Below are 21,954 nucleotides of genomic sequence, written 5' to 3'. Positions count from 1 at the left end.
CCACATTCCAAGTCAGAAACTTGGCATTCTGGTGGGCTATAGTGAGCAGAGTAAGGGATATAGAATCCTTTGTCCAAAGACCAACAAGGTCACAGTAAGCCGCAGTGTTTATTTTAATGAAAGTGAAGCATCAGATAATACAATTCTTGAAAAATGTGGAGAGGATTTACGCGCTGAATCGGCAAGAGACACTGACCCATGCAAAGCAGGTCAAGAGCCAGAACAAGAAGTGGAACTTACAATCAACGAGCCAATAGAACCCACTGAACAACAAAAAATCAGAAGATCCTCTCGAATGACAAAAGGGATACCACCCCGCAGGTTATCATATGCTGCTAAAACACATCAAACACAGGAGCCAACATCCTGGGAAGACATAGAAACTTTGCCGAGAAGGGAAGCCGATGAGTGGAGAAAAGCAGCTGAAGAAGAAATAAAATCACTTCAAGAAAATAAAACTTGGTTACTAACAGAACTCCCTCCTGGTCGCAAAACCATCGGAAACAAGTGACTGTTGCACTCTCTTCAACTGAAGCGGAATAAATAGCAGCAGCACATGCATGTCAAGAAGCCATTTGGATTCGTCAACTTCTACTAGACATGGGACTGAATATGTCACAACCCACACCCATCTTTGAAGACAATCAGGGATGCATAAAGCTTACACACTCTGAGAAGATTAAGCCAAGAACCAAGCACATTGATGTAAGATATCATCTGCTCAGAGACATGCAAGAACAAGGGGTTATTGACATCCAGTACTGCCCACCAGAGGAGATGACTGCAGATGCACTCACCAAAACTTTGCCAAGGGAACGTCATTGTTTTCTACAAAAGAGACTAAATGTCATATAATTATGCACATGCTGTTGAGAAGGGGTGTTGGGAATGCAGCAGCATGTACTATAATGTACTATATATAGTGTTGTGTGTTTGATATCACTTGACCAGTAGATGGCACTGTACACTAAGGTTATCAGTTGTGCATATGTGTAAAACTTGTTGGTTCTCTCTCTTCCTCTTCCTCTCTTCTCCCTCCACAAGTAATATGTCTGCTATCACAGCCTGCTGAAATGTGCTCTGTATGTTTGCAACTTAGGCCATACAAGTAAAGTCACAGTTCTGCCTCATCACTACCAGTGTCTTCTATAACACATAACCAACAACAAGGGGGTTGCACAGCAGGTTTTATCAATCTTAAAGGGGCAGTACACATTGGGATTAAATAACATATAAAATCAATAAGTGCAGCGCTAAAAAATTAGTGATATACGTGATTAAATAAATAAATAGAAAAAGTTAAGTCCTTCGTTATTAGTCAGAAAATGGTGCTACGTGAAGATCCCGCTGCCCAAGTGATATCAGAAGATTTTCATGTGATTATACTCCATTAAGATCATGCAGGGGATATGGTAAAAAATGCGCACTCATCAGATGCACGTAATACATGCGCAATTAGTAGAATTATATAATGGTTGTAAGATTTATTATGCACATTTTTTACCATATCCCCTGCACAATCTTAATAGAGTATAATCACATGAAATTCTTCTGATATCACTTGGGCAACGGGATCTTCACGTAGCACCATTTTCTGACTGGTGTTAGATTTTCACCATTATATGACCTTTTTTCTGTTTATTGACTTTTTTAGTTGCACGCAATTTATTGTGCTTCTTATCATAACGAAGAACTTAACTTTTTCAATTTATTTAATTACATATAATCACTAATTTTTTAGCACTGCACTTATAGATTTTATATGTTATTTAAGGTCTTTGGGTTCCTTTACAGTGCATATGCTGCTGACTCTATTGGAATTTTGAGAACTTGCTATTTTCTTCATCATACACATTGGGATTGATTCTCTAAAACTGGAGAGTGAAAAATCTGGTGCAGCTGTGCATTCTAATTTTAGCTTGTTCAGTTAAGCTTTGACAAAAAAAAACCTGTAAATTGGTTTCTATGCAGAACTGCACCAGATTTTGCACTCTCCAGTTTTAGAAAATCATCCCCATTGGCAAGTGCGCATGCGCGGCCGGCAGGACGGACATGGCAGTGCCTGGAAGCAGCGGGTCCCGGCCCGCAATACACAAGGAGAGGACCCGGTCCCCGTGGCAATCCTCCCGGGGTCCGATCCGCCCTGGTCTGAGGCGGATCCTCCGCAGCAAGTCGGAGAAATCCGACAGGGGACTCTGTCCCCGCAGTGAGCCGTCCATAGGCCTGCCCACCGCTGCACACGCTACACGGAGGCAGAGGAGAGAGAGAAGGGGGGCTGAGATCAGAATAACAGCCCCCCCCAATTAAAAGCTGCAATATGGTCAAAGGGGCACCCCAACACCAGGTCCCCCCATCCACCAAAACCATCAAGGAGGCCCTGGCAAAGGCCTCCACAAAGATGGCCACCGCCCCAGTTCGTGGAAGCAAGCAAGCAGCAGGGGCATATGCAGCCCTGCAGGATCCGCAGCCCAGCCATCCCTGCACATCTGAAGGTAAGTCTGACCCTCAAACAAATGTCCCTGCACAAGCCCTGACGCCTGACCTTACACCCCCTGACCTGTTGTCACGCTTTGAAAAAATGCTACACAAAGCTTTGAAGCAAACCTCAGACCGCATCACTGCCACGCTATCTAGGGAAATCCGTGAACTAGGACAGCGCACTGCGGACCTAGAACAGAGGGTGGATGGTCTTGACGCCTCACTTCAGACGCATACGGATGCCCTTGATCTCCTGCGTGACGAAAACGCAACTTTATTGACACGACTAGAGGACTTTGAAAACCGAGCACGGCGCTCAAATCTACGTGTCCGTGGCCTTCCGGAAATGATCGTTGATGTCCAATCAACGATAACAGCTCTGTTCCAAGAGCTTGCCCCAGCTATCCCAATCGATAGATTAGAATTGGATAGAGTTCACAGGGTGTTTGCATCACGACGCACTGACGGTCCGCCACGTGACATTATAGCCAAGCTTCACTTTTTCCGTACCAAGGAGCAACTTCTACAAGCTGCCTGTAACGCAGAATCTCTACAGTTCCAAGGTCATACCTACCAATTATTCCAAGATCTATGCCCCACAACCATCGCCAAGCGCAGGGCTATGAAACCTCACCTACAAGTACTTCAACAACACGCTATACAATATAGGTGGAGCTTCCCTTTTGCAGTGCGATTCCGACACCAGTCCCGGGATTACACCTGCAAGACTCCGGAGGACGTTTTAGGCACCCTGCGGACCCCGCAACTACATCCCCCAGCGACGCCTTCAGAAAGCGCCAAGCGGAGGTCCACATCCAGCTCGCCGCGGAAGTCCTTCCCCGCGCGTACAACTGAAGGTCAATTCAACTTCCACAAGAGAGGGCGTTTTTCGTCTCCGGGCCTATCTTCACAAGATACCATGGACTAAACTATGTCTCACGTTTATCCTTCTTTTTCCCCCCTCTTTTTGCCGCACACACCATACGATATACTCTTTTGGTTATCATTATGGTTAACACCATTAATATTCTCTCTCCCTCTACCCATTAAATTTTGGTTGCCCCACAACATGGGGATTGTTCTGCGCCCCCCCTCCTAGGTTCCATATTAGTTTATATCTGGAAGCCTAGGCTTTGACGGCATGCGATGTTGCACCCCTGCAACCATGAGATTTCACTAGCACTACTAGTGCCGTCTGAGTCTGGGATGCCCTGATTTTCTCAAATTTTTTTTTTTTTTTTTTTAATATATCTGTTTTTTCTACTGGGACCTCGCCATCATTTAGTAATCACATTGCTGTCATCCTCACGGTCCGCGTACCTGCACACTCCACCCTAGCCCCTGTGTTATTGGTTATTTAATAACACTTGGGCTACTATTGCTCCCTAGATCACCCTGATCCAGGGTGTCCTTGGGAGCCCACCTTTTAGGCCTTAAATGGCCTCCTACACCCCTTCCTTCCTGTTACCTCTCTCCTACCGTACCCCTCTTCTCTCCCTCCAACATGACTCCATGACCTTGCACAACATACTCCGCAACAATCTTATCCCCCGCAGTAATCATCAGGCTCCACCCCGGGCGGTGGTGCCATGCTATCCAAACCACTATGCGCTTTCCCCTTGGGCTCGTTAAATGTCCTTACCCTGAATGTTCAGGGCCTCAATATCCCGCAGAAACGCAATAAGGCTTTCCGAACCTTTGCTACACTTAAAGCCCATGTGGTCTGTCTTCAGGAAACACACTTCACTCCCAACTCCACTCCTAAGTTTTTTGGTCCTCGAAATCCTCAGGTCTATACAGCCTCTGCCACCTCCAAACGTAGGGGGGTACTGATTGCCTTCCATCGCACAACACCTTTCACGCTATGCACCGAAATCAAAGACCCGGCGGGTCGTTACCTCCTGTTAGTAGGGCAACTCCTTGATGTTGATGTCACCATTGTTGCATACTATGCCCCAAACCAAGACCCTTTACCATTCCTTTCACACATACTCTCGGTTATAGACCACCACAAACGCGGAACTTTAATTGTTAGCGGAGACTCTAACAGTGTAATATATCTCGACAAATCTCCTCAACCATCTCCCATCCCTGCTTCTAAACAAACCTTCCAATCTATACTACAACGTTATTCTTTGATAGACTCATGGCGAGAACTCAACCCGACCAAACGCCAATACACCTTCTATTCTCACCCCCACCGGTCATTCTCTAGGATAGATCATATTTTCATCACCACCGCCTCTTCCCCCCGGCTTCTGACTTCTGAAATAATTCCCATCCCCTGGTCTGACCATTGCGCCGTGTTCACATCTATGGCTTTGTTGGCCCCATCCTCCGCTGAATCCTCTTGGATCATTAATGATAACCCGCTTGCTAACCCAGATCACTGTCTAGAAATAGAAGCAGCCCTTAAAGACTATTTTTCTCTCAATCAGTCACCTGATATTTCCCCTCTCCTGTTATGGGAAGCGCACAAACCGGTATTGCGAGGGTTTTGCATTAGCAAAGCATCCTTCTTAAATAAAACCAAACGGGAACAACGTCTCTTACTGGAGCAAACCTATGATCGTTCTCATCAAGCCTTCCAGGCGGCTCCTACGCCTGCTAACCGTGAAGCCCTGGAGCGATCTAGATTGGCCCTAGATCTTTCTCACAGACCAAGCGGAACTCTCACTCCGTAGATCTAGGCACAAATACTATACTAGGGCAAATAAACCCAACACATTCCTGGCTCTCTCACTTCGCAGGCTCGACCAGCAACACTAAACCAATCAGGATACGCACCTCCTCTGGCAACCTCACTAGCAACCCGGAACACATTCTACGGACGTTCCATAAACACTTGTCACAGCTTTACTCCTCTTCCACACCTTTCAACCCCGCACAAGCTGATATCCTTTTAACTTCCATTTCTTTCCCGAAACTCTCAGAGTGCCAGTTAGCGGCACTTGAACGACCCATCTCCCCAGCCGAAACCTTAGATGCTATTAAGAGTCTAAAGCTACATAAACGCCCAGGGCCAGATGGCTTCTCAGCCACTTACTATAAAAAATTTGCTCATCTCCTCACACCTATCCTCACTAATGCTTTTAACGCTTTACTATCTGGCCAAACTTTTAATCATGAAACAGTGCAAGCAAACATTTCAATGATCCCAAAGCCGAATTCTGATGACACGTAGTGGTCCAATAATAGGCCAATCTCTCTCCTTAACATTGACATCAAACTGCTAGCAAAAATCCTTTCTTCACGTCTTAACCTGTATATTGGCTCTCTAATTCATAATGACCAAGTGGGCTTTATCCCAACTAGACAAGCAGGAGATAACATCAGACGTGCATCCCTTTTAGCAAACTTAGCAAGATCTCGTAATATTCCCGCATATTTCTTGTCCCTAGATATCCGGAAAGCATTTGATACAGTCTCATGGCCATACCTCGATTATATTTTGCATCGGTGGGGTTTTGGCCCACACTTCTTAACCTGGATCTTCTCGCTGTATCGAGAGCCTTCGGCCAGAATTAGGTATCTGGGGCACAGGTCAGCTCAGTTCCCGATCTCCAGAGGCACGAGACAGGGCTGCCCTCTGTCCCCCTTGCTCTTTGCTCTGGCTATAGAGCCCCTAGCCCTCTTAATTAGAGCTAACCCGGATGTCAGGGGACTCGAGATAGGGGGCACACACCATAAGTTATGTCTCTTTGCGGATGACATCTTGCTCTTTCTCACGTCTCCATTGACTTCCTCTCCCTCCCTACTCCGGCTTCTCGAGGCATTTGGCTCGCTTTCTGGTCTAATAATAAACCCTAATAAATCTACAGCACTCAACATTTCTCTCCCCCCTATAGAGTTGACGCATCTGAAACAGATTTTACCATTCCCTTGGTCAGTGTCATATCCCTTTCTTGGGAATCAAACTGACTCCTAAGTTATCAGACCTTTACGCAGCTAACTATCTTCCAATGCTAAACCACCTTTCTGCTCTTCTGTCCAAATGGTCTTCCCTCTCCCTCGCATGGCTAGGCAGAATAGCAGTTATCAAGATGTCAATCCTCCCAAAAATTCTATATCTGTTTAGAGTCCTTCCAGTCCCAGTCCCCCCTCATTACCTCTGCACACTGCAGCGTCGCATCTTTTCCTATGTATGGGGCAATACTTGTCCTCGTATACCCCGCTCCACCCTATACCACCCTAAGCTCAATGGAGGTCTAGGCCTACCCGACATCGGCAAATATTATCAAGCAGCAAAAATAAAACAAAAAGAGGCCACCTGAAATGACACGAATGACTAGTGTCAAAGTCATATCTCCGACTCACTTAATATATAAGTGTGGATCCATAAACCCAGGAAATGCATACTAAACAATATGGTAGTGTGACCAGAACACCCCTACCTAGAAAAAGGAGGTTACTAAATGATCCACGCGGAGTAATATGGGTACAAAAATTACAAACAATATTTTATTTGATCACATAGATCATAAGGAGGTTAAACATGAGCACGGTGAACATGTCAAACAAATAAAATCATTTTTAAAAAACACTTAGCGTCTTCATTTCAGGGTCATTTTGGCAACTAGAGTACCATATAAGGCTATATAGGGTAATGGTATGGCTTTATCCTAGGTTTCCATAAATCTCCAACTTGTATTAGGATGAACCATATATTCTGCAGATATGTTCTCAATATGAGCCAGGATGTGTAGAGTAGCCTCCTGGTGTGTAGAAACTGGAACATAAAAATAAAAAATAAATAAAAAATAGATATATATGAAGATATGGGAGCTGAATCGCACCTAAGCCACACCAAACCTCCCTATACAGTAGTCAGTGGACACTTTCATTACCTTCTCAGTTGTAAGGCTGTCATACCCGTTTCTCAAATGTGGGGACTTCCTGGGTAACCACCCCAAGTGAAACAAAGTCCACAGTACCAAATGATTCTGGGGATATATATAAAAAGATTATTGTATAGATCACAGGCATCAAGTAAAACCCTGAAAACAGAGACAAAATATAGGTATATTACCATCAATAAAGATCAAGAAGACTCCCGTCGACTTGAAATAGGATCAGGTCCTTGATGCTTGTTCAAAGGTGCATGTGGGGGTGGGAAGCCAGGTAGTCACAATGTGTGAATTCCAAACACATATATTATGTATGTAGCAGGCCGTGAGTACCTGAGTCTATATACCCAATAAAGGGTTTCCAAAAATTACTCAATCTGAGAAAGATGAAGCGGTTTAAATAGGATATGGCTTTGTCACAGCATACAATGCCTAAGTAGGGTAGCGTATATATGTATATACATAATCCTCTAAAGAGGATTTCCAAAAAATTCCCCAAAAAAATGCAGGGTAAATTAGGCCCATATGACATACCCTCTTAACTCCATATATGCTCTATGAATCTAAACAGCAGTGAGCTAAAATAACTTGCCACCAGTGGAAGGTATATTCCCATAGGGGATTGCCGTTTGCGAACTGCTGTAATAGTAGCCTTATGGTGGTTTTCAGAGGGCCTCGTGCCTTCCTAGCAAGGAGCTGTGACACCGCCGTTCCTTCCCACCTCGTGGGCGCCGCACCCTATGAAGACGCCGAGCGTAGTGACGTCATTAGGGGTGTTCTGGTCACACTACCATATTGTTTAGTATTATCAAGCAGCGCATTTAGCCCAATTACCTAAATATCATGCAACCTTTAAAATCCCTCAATGGGTTGCACTTGAATCAATATAATGTGATCCCTTATCCACAGCTAACCTACTCTGGTTGAGGCCAATAGACCGCCGCTCTATAACCAACCCCATCACTTCTCACTTTTTATCCTTATGGGATAAACTGAAAACTCGTTATCTCCTCCAATCACTACATAATCCTATGCTCTCGTTTCTACGAAACCCAGCTTTTCCCCCGGCCTGGCAGACACCCCGTTTATTCAAAGCCTGGTCCTCTGCTAATTTGCTCCGTTCGCATCACTTCCTACAGAGGAATAAGTTTAAATCCTTTGCCTCGCTGCGGGAAACGCATAGCCTCCCAGCCTCCGAGATATTTAAATACTTGCAGCTACAACACTTTTACGCCCCCTACGCTACAATAACCAATCGGCCAGACACCATGTCTCTCTTTGAACGAGCGTGTTGCAAAGACCCTCATAGACGTGGGCTTATCTCCTGCTTATACTCACTCTTCGCCACTTCGACCACCACGTCCCCCCCTCTATATACCCTGTAAAATATCGTATTGTCTCGATATTTTATTAACTTGTATTGGTGAGAAATGTTCAGATAGAAAGTCCTTCCACTGCTTGTATAAACTCAAAAAGATGATTTAATAATAACGTTGCATAAATTAGAAATAAAATATTGGCATACAGAATGTTTAAATAATGTCCAAAAAATATAGTTAAGTTCTTGATAATAAGATTGTATATATGTATATGTGTGTGTATGTGTGTGTGTATGTCTGTCGCATCAAGGCTGCTATAGAGTGAGAGAGACTCAAACCTTTGTTCTGCTATTAAAAGAGCAGTCCAGCCCCCACCAACCTAAAAGTGGGTTGGAATTCTCTTGTAGTCCCACTAAGATAATTGGAAACAGATGTGTATATATAACAAACCTTCAGTCTACTTCTCTCAAAGTCTGAGCGTAACCTAAGAAAGCCTAGACAAAACTTCACTGACATTCCATCAATTAGAATACATTAGATGTATAACACATACATATATATATATATATATATATATATATATATATATTCTCCTAAAAGTAATCTTACTAAGAGTTATCTCGTATATAAATATCGTAATCAAGAAATATTACAGTATAAACCTTGTAAACCGAACAATTCACTAGTTAGTGAAACATATAATCTCTTACATAGATGGGGGAGGATGGGGGAAGGTATAGCTAATTGCTCTCATATGTGGCTTGAATGTAAAGGAAAAACCCAAGATATGTATATTCACAGACTATGAAGTCTAATTCCTTACTTTTCCCAATCTAGAACAAATATAAATATAATAACTCAATTATTCTATTAAGATCCGACTCATTCATACTTATGTTAGTACTGTTAATAAGAAGATATTAGATATTGGGTTAAGGAAAGCTTCTAACATACCCATAAATGGGAAGTGGATCTAGGTAAGAAATTCAACCCATCTGATTGGGACCACATTTGGGCCAACACAAAATCGTCCTCGCAGAACGTTGTAGCATTGGAAACGAATTATAAAGTTTTAACCCGCTGGTACTTGGTCCCAGCGAGAATCGCAAATTTACCCCTAATTACTCGCCCAATTGTTTTAGAGGCTGTACGGATCTGGGAACACATTACCATATATGGTGTGACTGCCCTGTAGCCCGAATCTTTTGGGATGAAATTTTCACCATGATATCTACATTTAGCACTATCACTATACGGCCCGACCCAACAACAGCTTTACTCAATCAATGCCCTCCTGGCATCTCCAACTCGATATTCAAGCTCCTTATGCAAGTTACGACAGCGGCTAAGCAGGTTATAGCGAAGTCTTGGAAACCCCCACCTTAAGTGTCGCGGCCGTCAAAACCAGAATAACACAAGCCATGATACACGCAAAGGTGGAAGCCACAGTTCTTGACACGATCCCTAAATTCCTGCACATATGGAGCCCCTGGGTAGAGCGCTTCCCCCCCACCTAATTTTGACGAATCACTGCTTCTCCCCTGAGTTCTGTACTGTACGCCAAGGATATTGTCAATAGCCCTTCGTACGTAGCGCGTAGGGGCTGTTGTAAACTTGATGAATGTTCATGGAGTCATGGTTGTTGTTCTTCTTCCCCTTCCCCCCCTTCCACCCCTGTCTGACCCCCTCCAAACTTCCCCCTATTTCTTTAATGCACTTGGGAGACATTGCTATGATTGGCTGATACCATATTGTGATCTGTAGTTGATTTTTTTTTTACCTGTTTTTCGTTAGAAATGTATAGGCATTAATACCTTGACCCTCATTCATTTTATTATGTCCTACTGCCACTTTAATGCCTAGTATTCATTAACGATGTCTCCTTGTTTATGTCATTCCGGTTTATTGTTAATAAAATTGTTTGAAGAAGAAAATCATCTCCATTATTTACAAAAAATGTGCTATTAAAAAAATATTTCTCCCCTCCCCCCCAAATCCTTTCCAAACCTTTATCCTTAATAAGGATCTCATGTGGATCTGGAGGGGAAAGACAGATATCCGATTTAATGTCAAGTTCCCACAAGAGTTCAGATGGCCATCTTAATGAGGTAGCCTTTAAAAAGGGGATGCTGCATCATTTGTCTGTGCTTTGAGCACGTGGTAAGTTAGGCGATGAGCCCACTGGTTACGGTCAGTGCTTAGCACAGGAAAACATTCCTGGTGAGTAGGGACAGAGTAAGATGTTTGGTGCCAAAGAACCTTCTAAGGATCTCTCTTTGTGGACCAGTGGAGCATGGTTATACGAAATACCACCACCCCTCCAACATAGGCCATCCTCTGTCATACCTACTGTAAATCATACTACATTTAGATGTATTGATACTGTCCTGTTTATCAGTGTTCTACAAAATTCTGATGTGAATGTACAATATATATATATATATGTAAAAGCGCTGCGTAAATTGACGGCGCTGTATAAGTACCTGAAATAAATAAATAAAAATAAAATAAACATTCCACCATTGTAAGTGCTACAATTCTGAACCCTTACCATAAAACTACTACAGTGCTGAGACCCTGTGTGTATGGTCCCTCTGGAGAGGGTAGAGGGTACTTTGTCAAGGCCTCACTAAAAACCACCTCTTGCTACTCTTTGAAAAGTGATCCACCACAGACCACTTTTCTCAGGCAACCAGAATTGTAGATGACCCTGTACATGCTGTAACAGCGTATACCCAGAGATGGACGTGGTTCAACCATTTTGGCTTCAACCTCCATCTTGGCAAAGGGATTAACCTTCCTGACAAATATATTTCTCCCTCATTCTTCCCCCCTCCCCTCAGTGAGAGGCCCAGCAACATTTGGCCAGATGTGTGTGAGGTAGGAATGTCACAGGAGGGTCATAGGAGCTATAAAGCCCCCCCAAGGGAGCCGGGGCCTCCCTGTCCAAAGAACCTGCAAATTGTAACACCTCGAAAGAGATAAGGCAAGCTTTCCCAGGAGTTGACAGAGATTACAACCTAATAAACCTAACTCAGCGTAGGTGACAGAATCAGATAACCTTTGTTAAAATCCATCTTTCCCCTATGTCTCATATCTTGGAATACGAGAGACTTGCATAAAAACTGGACATATCGTCAGATTGGCCACGAGAAGGCGAACAGTTTGATGGGTCATTCGCCTTGTCTCAGACACATAGGAAAGCAGAAAAATAGATCTCATGAACCGTTCAGTGTATAATTTCATAATTCATATCTTATCAATCCTCAGACTTGTCTGCATAATAATCTACCCGCGGGTGGAATGTCACTTGTGGGCCAAAATATGAGTTATGGGAGATTTTGGTTCCAGTTTAGGTCGATACCCTGTGCTCCACGCCCTACATGGGGTATTGGTCCTTGCCTTCAGAGACACCCCCTGCTGGGGAACTAAAAATTGGGCTGTCAGGCCTAAGAGAAGGGAGTTGAAGATGTCTCCCATTTTAACATCAATACCACCTGGGGAGACCCGTGCCCTTTTGCTCTGAAACTTGGATCTGCTAACCCAGGACTTTGGCCAGTACCTTATCCCTTTCACCTCTCTCTGATATCTCTTTGACGTGCTGTTGGTCTCTGTATTTTATATATATATATATATATCTTAGTCACATCTTTTTTCTTTCTTTCTGAAAGTGTTGAACTGTTTCTATAGCTCTGTATTGCAATTTACGAATTCCTGCCTCTAAAGAGATGCTACTGTGTTTGTTTAACCCTCTGCATAATCGGCCTGCGGTGACCGTATTATGCAGATGATTATCTCAAACATTATAGTGTTTTAGCTGATAGCGCCAAGTTTCCTCTTTCTCTGTACAAAAAGGAGGTAGTGGCAGTGTGAAGGGTTAATTGCGTAATTAACCTGACCCAGTAACAATCGCTTAGGCTGCCGGTACATCGATCTGTGGTCCATTAGCTGGAAAATCGTTGTGCAGGGTGCAGCTGGGTCTGGCATTGTTACGCACGTGACATCGCGGTTTGAGATCGGCTAGTCCTTCGGTCACAAGTTTGGTGAGAAGGTCTGGGGTCTGACACCGCGATCATGACATATTGGCTGGCAGCGTACTTGGGATAGTTGCATTAAGAGCTTCATTGCAGTGTTAAAAATGTGGCTCTGCACTGAAGGATTGTAACCTTTGTGGAAACAGTCCTTAGAAACAAGCGATGCATATTTTATATATATATAGAGAGAGAGACATATAGCAACAGCTCTTTCCTTTTTCTACTTTCTATTCTATCTTTGCTTGCAATCATACCTGGTGCAGCAGAATACAGGAAAATGAGCAAAAGTGATTCGAGTGCGGAATGTACCTCACGAAGATTGGACGTCGGTCGCAAAAATCGTGAAGAGTTGATTAGTGATCTAGTGGAGTATGATATCCGAGCAGATCAGAACTCGGGGGAACTTGAACATGACGGGGTTCCCGCAATCTCTGATCCCAGTGGCTCAGAGACGGCCTCGCAGGATGGGCATACAGAGACTGACACTGGAAGATCACCGAGTGGTATCCTCAAAAACCACAGCCTGAGCAGGCCAGCACAGGAGTGCCTGTAACCAGCAGAGACTCTCCTCAGATGCAGGAAGCCCTGAAACGCATCCAGGAGACAAATCCTCTGGCCTACTTGCAGTTCCTTGAATGCCAAGCAGCGGCGGAGAGAGAGGAACACCAAACAGCGGCGGAGAGAGAGGAACACCGAGCAGCGGCTGACAGAGAGGTTGCGGAATGCCGAGCAGCGGCTGACAGAGAGGTTGCGGAACGCCAGGCTGAGAGAGAGGCGGTGCAGAGGGAAGCTGATTATCGGCACGAGCTGGAGATGGCAAGGCTCCAGCCCCAGTGACAGGTACAGAACCCCGGGTCCCTAGAGCACAGGGACGCCACTCTGGCTATGGGCACAGCCACCAAGTTTCCAGTGATGGAAAAAGATAGTGACATTGACACGTACTTACTGTCATTTGAAAAAACGTGCCATCAGTACCATATGCCCCAAACACAATGGGCTCGGTACCTGAACCAGGGCTACGAGGCAAGGCCCTGGACGCATTTGTTGAATTGCCAGAGGGGCAAGACGATGATTACAAAGTTTTAAAAGAAGCCATCATCCGGAAGTACCAGATGACCCCGGAAGTGTACCGCAAGCGGTTCAGGTCCATGCAAAAGGGACCTGGGGACTCTTACACGGATGTGGCGAGTCGCTTACGCACCACATTCCGACAGTGGACTAAGGGACTGAAAGCTGACTCCTTCTTTGGAAGACCTCATGATAGGAGATCAACTTTTGCACATCTGCCCGGCCAACGTCAGTTTGTCTTGGAGAGAGAGCCAGCATCTACTAAAGTTGCAGCTGATTTGGCAGATACCTTTGTCCACCATCACAAGGCTCCTCCGAACGGCTGGAAAGGAGGTAAATCGCCCCTAGCAACCTCTCCTATGTCGGTGAGTCAAGCTTCCCCTCCACCCACACCTGCAGCCCCTGGAGCCAAGCCATTCCTGCCTGACAACCGCAGATGTTTCACCTGTGGGAAAGCCGGACATCTCAGGACGCAGTGTCCTGAGCAGAAGCAGACAACATCATCTGGCCAGCCGGCCAGCAACTCTTCTTCCGTGCTGTTCATCCGCAGGAAGATGCGGGTAACCCCTGCCAACTTGCAGCCAGTCACTGTGGGCAACTGGTTTGTAACTGGTTTCCGGGACACCGGAGCAGAAGTCACCTTGATCGAGCCAAGGAACCTCATCCCAGGAAAGTTCCTTACCCTGACAGGAGTTGGGGGGACCGGTTCACGCATACCCTGTGCAAAGGTATTCATAGATTGGGGTGCGGGAAGGGGGATGAAGGAGGTGGGGGTCTTGGATGAAATTCCCACACCTGTTTTGTTGGGTGCTGATCTAAGCACTCTGGTTTCTTATTATGCCCCTTCCGAGAATACCCGGAAGGGCCCCCTGGAACTCTCTGGACAAGCCAAGGTACTGTGTGCAGATATTGGGGTAATGTCTGGGCAGCCTGCGGATGGACAGAGGGAGGGGGCTGGGAATGGAGTGGGACTACAGGATTCTCCATTAGCTGGAGAACAAGAAGAAATCCCCTTGCCTGGGGAGGTATCAAACTCTTGCGTCATTGATATTATCAACGTGACTGTTGATAATGATAATGATGATGCTGATATTGTTAATGTCAGTAATGTTGATGATAATGTTGGTAATGCTAACAATGATTATGATATTCATGATGAAACAAATGATGCATTTTCATTGTGGGGGGTCACCCACAGTGCTGTGAAGGGGGCAGAGGTACAGTCTCTGGGGGCTGAGCAAAGGGATGGTCTGGATAGGCCTGTCCCTTGCCCAGGCTCAGAAGATTATGCCTTGATAAGTGCCCAGCTGTTGGCCTTGCATGGTACTGGACAGCTGGCTGGGACTTGTAGTTCCACTCATAAGGCAGCACTGAAAAGCGATTTACAAAGGAACTTCAGAGGTCAGCTAGCTATGAGTTGCCCTGCTGAAAAGTGTAAACAGCCAGCTGGGATTTGTAGTTCCACGCATAAGGCAGCACTGAAAAGCAATTCACAAAGGAACTTCAGAGGTCAGCTAGCTATGAGTTGCCCTGCTGAGAAGGGTAAACAGCCGGCTGGGACTTGTAGTTCCACGCATAAGGCAGCACTGAAAAGCGATTCACAGAGGAACTTCAGAGGTCAGCTAGCTATGCGTTGCCCTGCTGAGAAGGGTAAACAGCTGGCTGGGCCTTCTAGTTCCACATGCAGGCTAGCACTGGAAAGCCATTCACATATGGATTTCAGCCTCTGGCTAGGTGTGAACTTCCCTGCTGGGAAGAGTAAACACAGGCCTGACAGGAAGAATGGCCTAACCGCAGGGGGCTGGGAGCCTGAAAGCATGTAATTTGATCTGACCTTATTGGTGTGTCATCAGGCAGACAAACATGTGTCCTAGGCAATGACAGCACATCTGGAGGGGGAGTGCGAGGGGCCTTATTGGGGTTGATCCTTGGATCTCAGAGAGGGGGCTGTGGTCCTCAGCCCCAATCAACTCTCCTTTCCACTCAGGTCCTGAGGCTGCTGGCAATGCCTATGATAGATGGTGTTTGGGTTCTGGGAAACCCGGGGAGAGCTCACCATGTGGTTCAGGAGGTGGACAGCAGGATGCATGCCCCCCTCCTGCCTTATCTCCCAGGAGGTGCAGGCTGAATGGGCCAAAGAGACAGAGGGAATGGCGCAGTCCGGAATCCAGGGGTCAGCTAGAATTTGGGCATCCCCGGTAGTCTCGGTCCTCAAACAGGATCAGATGACCAGGCTTTTTGAGGACCTTGGAAAACTGAGCGCCAGCCCTGTGGTTGTGTTCTACCCCTTGCCCAGGAGCCATGAGGTAATGGAGTATCCTGAAGGGGCCCACTGTCTACCCATCATGGACCTGAGCAGAGGGTATGGGCCACCATCTCCAACCCAGGAGGCTCAGGACGAGTCAGCCTTCACTACCCCATGTGGCTTTCTTTCTGAAAGTGTTGAACTGTGAAGGGTTAATTGCGTAATTAACCTGACCCAGTAACAATCGCTCAGGCTGCCGGTACATCGATCTGTGGTCCATTAGCTGGAAAATCGTTGTGCAGGGTGCAGCTGGGTGTGGCATTGTTACGCACATGACATCGCGGATTGAGATCGGCTAGTCCTTCGGTCACGAGTTTGGTGAGAAGGTCTGGGGTCTGACGCCGAGATCTTGACACATGCCAATGGGTAAACTTGGGACAAAAATTACCTTTTAAAAAATGTTTTTAAAAATGTTTTCATTCTCTGCCTAATTAGGTCATGTAACACAAAAATAATATTAGGAAACAAACTTGTGGCGCTGCTTTAAGCTGAACAAGGGGTACAATCACCCTGCCAGCAGAGAAAGAAAGGGGAGCAGCGTCATACTAGAAACATGCTGAGTGTGAGGAAGGGTAGACGCCGCTCTACCAATCCCTAGGAGTCAACCAGGAAGCAATGTGGGCTCTAGCTGGCCTCAATCGTCACTATGGCAATGCTCTCACGCAGAGGGCATGGTTGGAGTGACGGCTGAGGTCACCTAGAGCAAAAATATTAATTATTAATAAAATTGCTTTTGAACTTTGAGGTCCTATCTTTTAGAAGCCAGTCCCCACCAAAAAAAAGGCGTATTCATGTGCAAATCTTGAATTTATGTGCTGGTTGACTCATACTGCCTTTCTCTGCTGTTTTATTCTAAGACAGTTTTTGCCAACTTTAAAATATCCTTCTATTTCAGCCTGAAGGAGTTCGTAGAGTGGTTACCATACTGTCTGAAGACCTGGACCCAGAGCACAGAGGCAGAAGTAAGTGCAACAGTGTAATCCCTTTTGGAAAAAGTAAAAATAATCAGTGAGGTCATGGAGACACCAGCTCTGCCTTTTCCCAGCTCATTATGGAGTTATTGTAATGGGCAGGGTCACTAACCAACAGGAGAAGGGCAGTTCTCCCAACACTTGTGATGTTTTGGGGTTCTGGATCACCAGCAAGCCAATTTTGTAAAAATAGTTTTCAAAAAGTGAAACAAACAGCTTCAAAACAGTCCATCACTCTGGTACACAAAAACATAAAATAACAAAAACTACGGCTCACCGCCACTACAAATTTGTCTCACAACAGGGTTTAAAGTCCCCGTCTGTTGGGTAGGTGCAACATGGTGTCCTGGATCTCCAAAAACAATGTATTGCAGAAGTTGTAAAGAAGTACAACAAGCCTGGTGGGAAAGCTCACCCGACCCTACACTTACAGTCCTAAGTAGCGGGTTTGCAGCATGTAGGCCCGAGTTGTGGACAGCATCTGACATGGAGAATGGAGTGCAGCCTGTCAGATCTAATCCAAATGGGAGCTTCCTGAAGATGCAGACGGTAGCCCTACTCTTTCGCTACTTTTCTGGAACCTCTCCCTAACACTAGTGCTGTCCTTGACAGATGGGTGTCCTGTCCCTATACTTGCCACTTGCAAAATGTGCCTAAAACTTTGGCGCAAGCACTTAAAAAGACTCTGCATGGCCTAAGATGGCCACCAGAGTCACCTGGATCCAGCACATCCAACCGGATTACTGCTTCAGGGGACCGAATAAACCATCGAGAAACCCAGTTTCTACCAACTTCCTCCTCCAGTTGAAATGCTGCTACAGATGAGCGCCACCTGCAGTGTAGACTGTAGACTGCACCGGCCTACAAGTCTGCTCCAGTGGTCCAGAAATGCCACAAGAGCCTGAACAGTGTCTCACTAGCCAAAGAGCCAACAACCCTCTTTCAGCTATGTCTTGTTCCACTCAACACCTGATGTACTTCCTGCCCTTTTCAGTCCTCTCTCACAAGGAGGTTAACCCATACAGGTCCAAGATACCCATAGTTAGGGTTGGAAGCTCTTTCCCACAACAAGATCTTTCTGAGCCTCCGAATTCCTGGACCCATATGTGAGCTTAATAATCCTGGGAAATCTGCAAGTCAGTCTTCCCCCTTTAACAGATCACTCCCCCGAAACCCCTCAACCTGCATTGGTGAGAATCTCTGAGTACTCCAAACTGCTTCTTGTCATGGCTCCCTAAAAGGACCACAAGCCAAACAAAGGAGACACATACTTCCCATCCAGGACCTATCACTGGCATACTGAACACTATATAATAGTGGAACTTAATAACCAAAACTTATCCACTCATGGAAGCTTAATGCTGGGTACAAAAAAAAACAATTATTTAAAGGGTAAGTTCACCTGGATTTAGGAAGATCAGTTTGTTTTATAATGGTTTCTGCAGTGATTGGCCAGCCGCCTACACCATGACCCCCCATGAATATGGTAAATGTACTGTACACTGACTTTTGCTCTTTGCCTTTGTAGATGATGAGCAGGTAGTGAATGTCAAATCACTCAAGAATAAGAAGATTGCTCCAAAGTCGACTATTACACTCTACATCGATGTAACAGGTTATATATCTACCAACAATTTTTCTAGGTGGGGCTACTTTAACCACTTCTTGTCTGGGGCAATTGTTTTAATTTTTAACACACATTTTCAAATCAGCATTATTTGCTTGAAAAGTACTTAGAAAGCAGGGGCTCTGCAAAATAAAATGGCAGTTGCAATTTGTTGTCACACTTTTTAGTACATCTGTTTATCAAATGTATATTTTCATTAAAGAATACACTAAAATACATTTTAGTGGATACAATCACAATATACTGTAATGCCCAACTTTTTTTTTATATAAAATATAAAAGATATTGATAGAAATTATAAAAGATAGGATTGTGTTGAGTAAATAGATACCAAATATGTCAAGCCTCCAAAATTGTCCATAGACAGGCTTTTAAAAGCCTTTACAGATCATCAGTTTGAAATTAAAGCAGAGCTAATCCCAACAATTTAATTGTTTCCCAAAACAGTTATATTGCAGTTGTAGTAACTAGTGTAGCTATGTCAGCTCTCGGCATAACAGTCAAGCCATCAAATGGCTGGTGTCATAGCTGATCACGTGCAGCTCCAGAGCAACTTCACATTAAACAGAAGCTAAGATGGCAGCTTTCTTGGATGTAGGAAATGGATGGTTTAGTTCCACTTTAACTATGAATTCTGGCCCTAGAATTATTGCTCTCACTCTGATGTTCTCAGCAATGTCTTGCACATGCGGCACAATTGCTGTTTACATACAAGTGCATTTGCATTGTGCAGAGCAGCCAGGGTGCTTTCACATTTTTTAAAATTATTTTAATTTATTTTAAATATTTAACATGTTTTTTTTAAACAACTTTATTGCCATCACAAAAAGACTAACAAGTTCCTATTTGATAGTGTAGGCGGATTACAGTTCATTTTATGGAGATATCAGGGATCTAATAGATCCCTAATGTTTCCGCTGCCCTCCACTGCAGCTGATCAAGCACAGATCATTCTTGATTAGCTGCTTCACTGACTATTGTAACCAGGGAATTGGTGAAATGCTTTTTGCTTTTGGCTTCATTACCCACAGAGGAAATCTGGGAACAGATATTCCTTGATCTCCTTCACCCACTGGAGACGTTTACTATGATCCCTGGAGGAAAGGGAGAGCCCAGGGACCACTGCAGGTGGCAGTGGAGGGGGGTGGTGAAAGCGGATACTGAAAAAGCTCATGGCTGCAGCTTCACTATAAGGGCTGCCATTGCATTTCTGAAAATGCTAGATGCCTGGCTAGTCTTGACTTAAGTATGTTTAAGGCACAGTCCCAGAACAAAGATGTTGCATATGAGCATCAGAAAAGAGCCAGGTCTAGTATTATTATTATACAGTATTTATAAAGCGCCAATAGTTCACTCAGCGCTGTACATTACAAAAGGGGACAGAGCATGTGACAGAACAATACCAATACAATGCAAAACATGAGGGGATCGAGGGCCCTGCTCTTTCGAGCTTACAATCTAGGAGGGAGGGGATAGTGGTACAAGAGGAGATAGCTGTGGGGGATGGAGTGGTAGGAAGAGTGGAGGAGGTCTGCAAGTTAGCAGGGGGTGAGGTAGGCTTCCCTGAAGAGATGGGTTTTCAGGGTGCGCCTAAAGGAGAGGAGAGTAGGTGATAATCTGATGGGTTGGGGCAGGGAGTTCCAGAGGATGGGTGACACCCTGGAGAAGTCCTGGAGGCGGGCATGGGAGGAGGAGACCAGGGAACTAGAGAGAAGGAGGTCTTGTGAGGAGCGGAGTGTGCGTGCTGGGCGGTACTTGGATATTAGGTCAGTGATGTAGTTCGGGGCAGTATGGTGGACAGCTTTGTACGTCAGTGTTAGGATTTTGAATTTGATCCGTTGCGCAATCGGAAGCCAGTGGAGGGATTGGCAGAGGGGGGTGGCGGAAATGGAGCGGTTGGAAAGGTGAATGAGTCTGGCAGCCGTATTCAGGATCGACTGAAGCAGGGATAGCCAGCGGCGAGACAGGCCAGTGAGGAGGGAGTTGCAGTAGTCGAGTCGTGATATGATGAGGGAGTGTATGAGCTGTTTAGTGGTTTCTGGGGTTAGGAACGTGCGTATTTTGGCGATGTTGCAGAGGTGGAGTCTGCATGAGTTAGTTAAAGATTGGACTTGGGGCTGGAAGGATAGGTTGGAGTCCAGAATGACACCAAGTACTCTGGCCTGCGGGGCGGGTTTGATGGTGGCGTTGTTGGATGTGACGGAGAAGTCAATGGGGGGGTGGTGTCCGGGCTGGGGGGAAGACAAGAAACTCGGTTTTGGAGAGGTTCAGTTTAAGGAAGTGGAGCGACATCTAGTCTGATATGTCGCTCAGTAGGTGTGTGATTCGGGCGGAGACCGAGGGGGTGAGGTGGGGGGTTGAGAGATAGGTTTGTGTGTCGTCGGCATAGAGGTGGTAGTTGAAGCCGTGAGAGTGTATGAGTTGGCCAAGGGAGGAGGTGTAGATGGAGAAGAGAAGGGGCCCAAGGACAGAGCCTTGAGGGACCCCAACAGAGAGGGGGAGTGAGAGGGAGGTGGTAGCATTATAGGTAACACTGAAAGAGCGTTGTGACAGGTAGGATGAGAGCCAAGAGAGAGCAGAATCTCTGAGGCTGAGGGAGTGTAGTTTTTTGAGGAGGAGGGGGTGGTCGACTGTGTCGAAGGCCACAGAAAGGTCAAGGAGTAGGAGCACTGAATAGTGGCCATTAGCTGTGGCGGTTAGCAGGTCGTTGGAGAGTTTGAGTAAGGCGGTTTCGGCGGAGTGTAGGGGATGGAAGCCAGAACTGTAGGGGATCGAGGAGGTGGTTGTCGTGGACGTGAGAGCATAGGCGGGTGTAGATGAGGCGCTCGAGGAGTTTAGATATAAATGGGAGCAGGGAGATGGGTCTGAGGTTGTTCGGGTCATTGGGGTCCAGGGAGGGCTTTTTAAGTATGGGGGTGATGTGTGCATGTTTCAGAGGGGAGGGGAAAATGCCTGAGGAGAGGGAGAGATTGAAGATGTGGGTGAGGGAGCGTAGGATGGAGGGGGAGGGAGGTCGTAGGAGTTGTGAGGGGATAGGGTCGAGGGGGCAGGTGGTGAGGCGGGCATCAGAAAGGATCTTGGAGACTTCCTCGATGGTAGCAAGGTCAAAGGTGCAAAGTGTTGGGGGGGCTTCAGTATGAGGAATGTAGGGTGGGGTGGAAGTGGAGGTCAGAGCAGTGGGGGGGCCGTGGGAGAGGGGTGATGAGGGGGTAGCTGAGTGAGGGGGAACGGGGTTGGAGGGAGTTTGAGCAGCGACGAAGTCCCTGCGGGTTATGTCGAGGGGGAGGAGGGATGAGGGGGTAGCT

General features: G+C 45.8%; 1 protein-coding gene across 1 annotated transcript in view; it reads left to right on the top strand.

The window, feature by feature from the left end:
- Window positions 1-21,954, top strand: part of LOC149453933 (venom factor-like) — a 374,515-nt gene that overhangs the window by 200,745 nt on the left and 151,816 nt on the right. The window contains exons 22-23 of the mRNA XM_089687988.1: window positions 16,947-17,013; window positions 18,551-18,637. Of these exons, the coding sequence (XP_089544114.1) occupies window positions 16,947-17,013; window positions 18,551-18,637 (154 nt within the window). The remainder of the gene's footprint in view (window positions 1-16,946; window positions 17,014-18,550; window positions 18,638-21,954) is intronic.

This window comes from Staurois parvus, unplaced genomic scaffold (genome assembly GCF_062004578.1).
Source record: "Staurois parvus isolate SC_StPar_1 unplaced genomic scaffold, SC_StPar_1.0 ptg000444l, whole genome shotgun sequence".
In the NCBI taxonomy this organism is placed as follows: Eukaryota; Metazoa; Chordata; class Amphibia; order Anura; family Ranidae; genus Staurois; species Staurois parvus.
This window is presented reverse-complemented; position numbering and strand designations above follow the sequence as displayed.